The following is a 5,825-nucleotide window of genomic DNA, read 5'->3' on the forward strand; positions in this document are numbered from 1 at the left end:
ATTTAGATTTAATTATGTTTATTATCATTTTTAAAAACAAAAAGTCTTATTTATGATTTGCATTTTTCTGAATAGAGTAAGAGTTATGCTTATTATTTTCATCATATCTTGATTTTTAAAACCAATTTTTTAACTTTGCTGTTCCACAAATATTGATGGAGAATTTAAAACAAACAAATGATAATCATTAACTGAAAATATAAAAAGGTTTGATGACAAATTTGTATGAGCATTAGTATTGTTTTTTTTTTATAGTTTCTATATGAAATTTCTATTTTAATGTTGATACTGTAATTGAAATATTTTGTTTCAATTGCTTATTACTTCTCTTGAAGTATATTTATTTCCTTGTTTTCTTTCCTCACAGGGCTATTTTTCCTCTTGGAGTCATTGGGCATATTGCATCCTCCTTTTCCAGCTAGGGTTATAGCTTAGCTAGTAATAGTTTTGTTCGTATTTTTCTGTAATTTCCTACTCAGGTACATACAGTAATTGGAAATATGCCAATTTTTTGAAGTATTAAACCTCTCCGTGCTTCATTCTATGCTTAGAATTAGTATGAAATCGTGATTGAAATCTATAGTCCATTTCTTTTATCGAGGCAGATTTGCACCGACTCGCAGCGGTGCCCTTTTACCTCGGAAAAGTTTCCTGATCGCTGATTGGTTAGAATTATCTCGTCCAACCAATCAGCGATCCGGAAACTTTTCCGAGCTAAAAAGGCACCGCTGCGAGTCGGTGCAAATCTGCATCGCTAAAAGAAATGGACTATAGTATTCGTAGCACCAGTGAATTTCCCGAAGCTTACTTTATCAAAAACCTTTTTTTATGGATTTTCCACGCACTTCACCTTGCTCTTGACATACCTTCGTTACTATCTAAGACAGAGGCACAACAGCAATAGCGTAGGATATGCGTAGGATATCTATGCAGCAATAGCATACTTCTTCCCATACTTTCTGTAATATCCGGATAATTCTCACGAGTTTCTTGATCTTTCGTAGTGTTTCTTTGTGTTTTAGGAATTCAATTTTATCATATTTGATTTATTTATTACTCGGTAAGTCGGATTTTCAACCGCGAATCCTTCGGAATAACCTTAATGCATCTTCCTATTACAGGCAATCAATTCTTTTTTTTTTTGTTTTTTTTTTTTTTTTTTTTTGTTTTTTTTTTTACAAAAGTCTTTCTCTGCTTCCAGATCTTTCGACATTCGCAGGCGAAGATTACAAGCCTCCCGGAGGATTCAATGTTCCAGACTGGCCAGTCGATGTAAAAGACAGCTCCATGAAATCAGCGCAGGAAGAAATTGAAAGTTGGAAAAGCGAACACGGCCATCAGCTGCTCAATGCCGACAACATTGTCGACATAAGCCACAGTAAGAACAAATATCCTCTTTCTTATCTCCTTACTGTCTTAACTATTTTCTAGGCAGTAGGTTAGGCAGGGCTCCAGCCACCCGTTCGGATGCTACCGCTAGAAAGGGGTACTTTGATGGACCAGCTAATACTGCATTGGATCCCTCCCTCTCTCTGGTTACGGCTCAATTTTTCTTTGCATATCTATAGCCTATACTGTTAGATCTGGCTTATTTATTCCACGTTCTCCTCATACACCTGACAACACTGAGATTACTAAACAATTCATCTTCGCTCAAGGGGTTAACTACTGCACTATAGCCTATTTATTCAGTGTTCTCTATTCTTGGGTAGTGCCATAGCCTCTGTACCATCATGGTCTTCCACAGTGTTGGGGGTAGAGTTCTTCTATTTAAGGGGACACTCGGGCACTCTATTCTATCTTCTGTCTCTTCCTCTTGTTTTTTGAAGTTTTTATAGCTTGTATAAGTAAGATCTATTTCAATGCTGTTACTGTTCTTAAGATATTTTATTTAGATTGTTCATCACTTCATTCTTTCCTTACCTCACCGGGCTATTTTTCCTTGTTGGAGGCCTTGGTCTTATAGCATCCTGCTTTTCCAACTAGGATTGTAGCTTACCTAATAATAATAATAATAATAATAATAATAATAATAATAATAATAATATCTTCACTTCATGCTTATGAATTAGTATGAAATCGTGATTAAAATCTAGTATTCGTAGCACCAGTGAATTTCCCGAAGCTTACTTTATCAAAAACCTTTTTTATGGATTTTCCACGCACTTCACCTTGCTCTGACATACCTTCCTTACTATCTAAGACAGAGGCACAACAGCAATAGCGTAGGATATGCGTAGGATATCTATGTAGCAATAGCATACTTCTTCCCATACTTTCTGTAATATCCGGATAATTCTCACGAGCTTCTTGATCTTTCGTAGTGTTTCCTTGTGTCTTAGGAATTCAATTCTGTCATATTTGATCTATTCAGTACTCGGTAAGTTGGATATTTAAGGGGACACTCGGGCACTCTATTCTATCTTCTGTCTCTTCCTCTTGTTTTTTGAAGTTTTTATAGCTTGTATATGTAAGATCTATTTCAATGCTGTTACTGTTCTTAAGATATTCTATTTAGATTTTTCATCACTTCTTTTGTGGGTTATTTATTTCCTTGTTTCCTTACCTCACCGGGCTATTTTTCCTTGTTGGAGGCCTTGGTCTTATAGCATCCTGCTTTTCCAACCAGGATTGTAGCTTACATAATAATAATAATAATAATAATAATAATAATAATAATAATAATAATAATAATAATAATAATAATATCTTCACTTCATGCTTATGAATTAGTATGAAATCGTGATTGAAATCTAGTATTCGTAGTACCAGTGAATTTCCCGAAGCTTACTTTATCAAAAACCTTTTTTATGGATTTTCCACGCACTTCACCTTGCTCTGACATACCTTCCTTACTATCTAAGACAGAGGTACAACAGCAATAGCGTAGGATATGCGTAGGATATCTATGCAGCAATAGCATACTTCTTCTCATACTTTCAGTAATATCCGGTTAATCCTCACGAGTTTCTTGATCTTTCGTAGTGTTTCCTTGTGTTTTAGGAATTCAATTTTATCATATTTGATCTATTTATTACTCGGTAAGTCGGATTTTCAACCGCGAATCCTTCTGAATAACCTTAATGCATCTTCCTATTACAGGCAATCAATTTTTTTTTTTTTTTTTTTTTTTTTTTTTTTTTTTTTTTTTTTTTTTTTTTTTTTTTTTTTTTAACAAAACTCTTTCTCTGCTTCCAGATCTTTCGACATTCGCAGGCGAAGATTACAAGCCTCCCGGAGGATTCAAAGTTCCAGACTGGCCAGTCGATGTAAAAGACAGTTCCATGAAATCAGAGCAGGAAGAATTTGAAAGTTGGAAAAACGAACACGGCCATCAGCTGCTCAATGGCGACATTGCCGACATTAGCCACAGTAAGAACAAATATCCTCTTTCGTATCTCCTTACTGTCTTAACTATTTTCTAGGCAGTAGGTTAGGCAGGGCTCCTTTTTTTCACTATCTTCATATCAAGATTATTTTTTTTTAAATATCTTAAAAATCTCTTTCAACTTTCAGATTATTTGCCTGGCACTGACGAAGATTTCACACCTCAAGACGGATTACTGGACACAATATGTCCGTACGACGCGCAAGACATCTTACCTGAATCTGACTTGGAGGAAATTCTTCAAAACTGCCGAACAGAACGCAACCAGCCACTCACCGAGGAATGGGAGAAGTTTGAACCTAGCCAGGGTAAGAAGAGATTTTTTTATTTCTTCATGTGCTAATATTTAATATGTATGCATATATATATATGTATGTATGTATATATACATATATATATATATATATATATATATATATATATATATATATATATATATATATATATATATATATATATATATGCATGGGAATTTAATATACACAAACACACACGTAAACACACACACAGACATATATATATATATATATATATATATATATATATATATATATATATATATATATATATATATAAATATAGGTATATATATATATATATATATATATATATATATATATATATATATATATATATATACATATATATATATATATATATATATATATATATATATATATACTTAATCCAAATTATTTCAAGATTTTATTGAAATCTCCCTTTTCATGATGCTTCTTATCAATAAGAAAAAACATTGGTGTTTTAGTCCCAAGAAACTTTCAAGGCAGATGATACTCGTTGGATTATTCTTTGGTTACGGCTCCTCTTTTCTTTGCCTACACATACATCGAATTGTCTGGCCTATTCTTTACATATCTACCCTTTCCCCCTACACCTGATAACATCAAGATAACCGAAAAATTATTCTTTACTCAAGGTGATAACTACTGTACAGTATTTGTTTAGTGGCTACTTTCCACTTAGTAACGGTAGAAGTGACTCTAGCTATGGCAAGCAGCTCTTCTAGGAGAAGGACGCTCCAAAATCAAACCATTGTTTTCTAGTCTTGGGTAGTGCCATAGCCTCTGTACCATGGTTTTCCAATGTCTTTGGTTAGAGTTCTCTTGCTTGAAGGTTCACCCAGGCACTATATTCTGTTTCCTTATTTTCTTTCCTCATTGGGCTACTTTCCCTATTGAAGCCCTTGGACTTGTAGCATCCTACTTTCCCAACTAGGGTTTTAGCTGAGCTAGTAATAATAAGAATAAGCTTCTTAATTGATTGAACCATTATTTATCATTCCTAAAAACTCATTAGGTGAATTCCCTTAACAGAGTTTTTGTCTCTACACAAATTACTGCCTATTTGTCAGAACAGATTCAAAGCTTGAGACAAATTCCAAATAAATGTTTGATCAGGATATATAAACACACCTTAATCCTTCACAGGTCATTTTCCGGTCCCATCCCATCCTGCTGAGGAGAATGAATTGCAAACTGCCCAGGGGGCGATATTAGAGAAGATCACGACACCCCGTAAAAAAGGTATAGTACATAGTCGAATGTAGTTCTGTGTACTTTTGAAGTTAAAAAGAGCGTATTCATCTATGTATTCTCTAAGATGTTACACGTTATGACAGTCTCTAATATAATAATAAGTGATAAAAATTAATAACACTGATAGCAATAACAATAATGATAATATGTTTCAGTAGTTGACACTGTTAATCAAGAGTTGTTAAATGTGGTGACTGCTTAAGCTGCATTAATTATAATCTCTTGACCAGTTTGATGCCTTGTATACAAACTTCTATTTATCTGTTCAGAGAATGATATAACATTTCAACAGATCGAAGACTGACATATTGACATTTTTCTGTTTGGAAACTGATAGTGTAACCAGCTATTTAACGGTTAAAGACTGGCATGGTGACAGTTTGATAATCTCTAATCATTCGATGATTGGCATATTAATCATTTATTCAAAAGCTCAAAGAATAGCATAATAACCGTCTATTTGAAGTGGGACAAAATAAAATCGCTTTAAAAGATCGATGACTGACATAACCATCTCTTCAATAGTTCCAGGACTGACATCATAGCCATCTCTTTAATGGGTCAAATGCTGACATAAAAACGGCCTCTTTAACGGTTAAGAAACTGACGGAATAATGATCTCTTCAGCAATCAAATGGCTTATCTAATAACTATCTCTTAACGAGTTCGATGGCTGACATATTATTCATCTCCTCAACAGTTCGAGGACTTAAGAACTGGGAGTTTTTGATGCGCCTCCTGGCTGACCCGAGGACCAACCCAAGTCTCATCGAGTGGGAGGATGAAGAACAGGGTATATTTAGACTCAGAAGGCCGGATACCATTGCTAAGATGTGGGCCTCCAGGAGGGAGAATTCTAAATCCTTGTGTTACAACAATTT

General features: G+C 34.3%; 1 protein-coding gene across 1 annotated transcript in view; it reads left to right on the forward strand.

Moving 5' to 3' along the window:
- LOC137631387 (uncharacterized) overlaps positions 1-4,794 on the forward strand; it is an 8,657-nt gene extending 3,863 nt beyond the window's left edge. The window contains exons 3-5 of the mRNA XM_068363157.1: positions 1,202-1,378; positions 3,517-3,696; positions 4,766-4,794. Of these exons, the coding sequence (XP_068219258.1) occupies positions 1,202-1,378; positions 3,517-3,696; positions 4,766-4,794 (386 nt within the window). The remainder of the gene's footprint in view (positions 1-1,201; positions 1,379-3,516; positions 3,697-4,765) is intronic.
- The last annotated feature ends 1,031 nt before the right edge of the window (positions 4,795-5,825 follow it).

The sequence above is a fragment of the Palaemon carinicauda genome, chromosome 39 (genome assembly GCF_036898095.1).
Source record: "Palaemon carinicauda isolate YSFRI2023 chromosome 39, ASM3689809v2, whole genome shotgun sequence".
Classification (NCBI taxonomy): domain Eukaryota; kingdom Metazoa; phylum Arthropoda; class Malacostraca; order Decapoda; family Palaemonidae; genus Palaemon; species Palaemon carinicauda.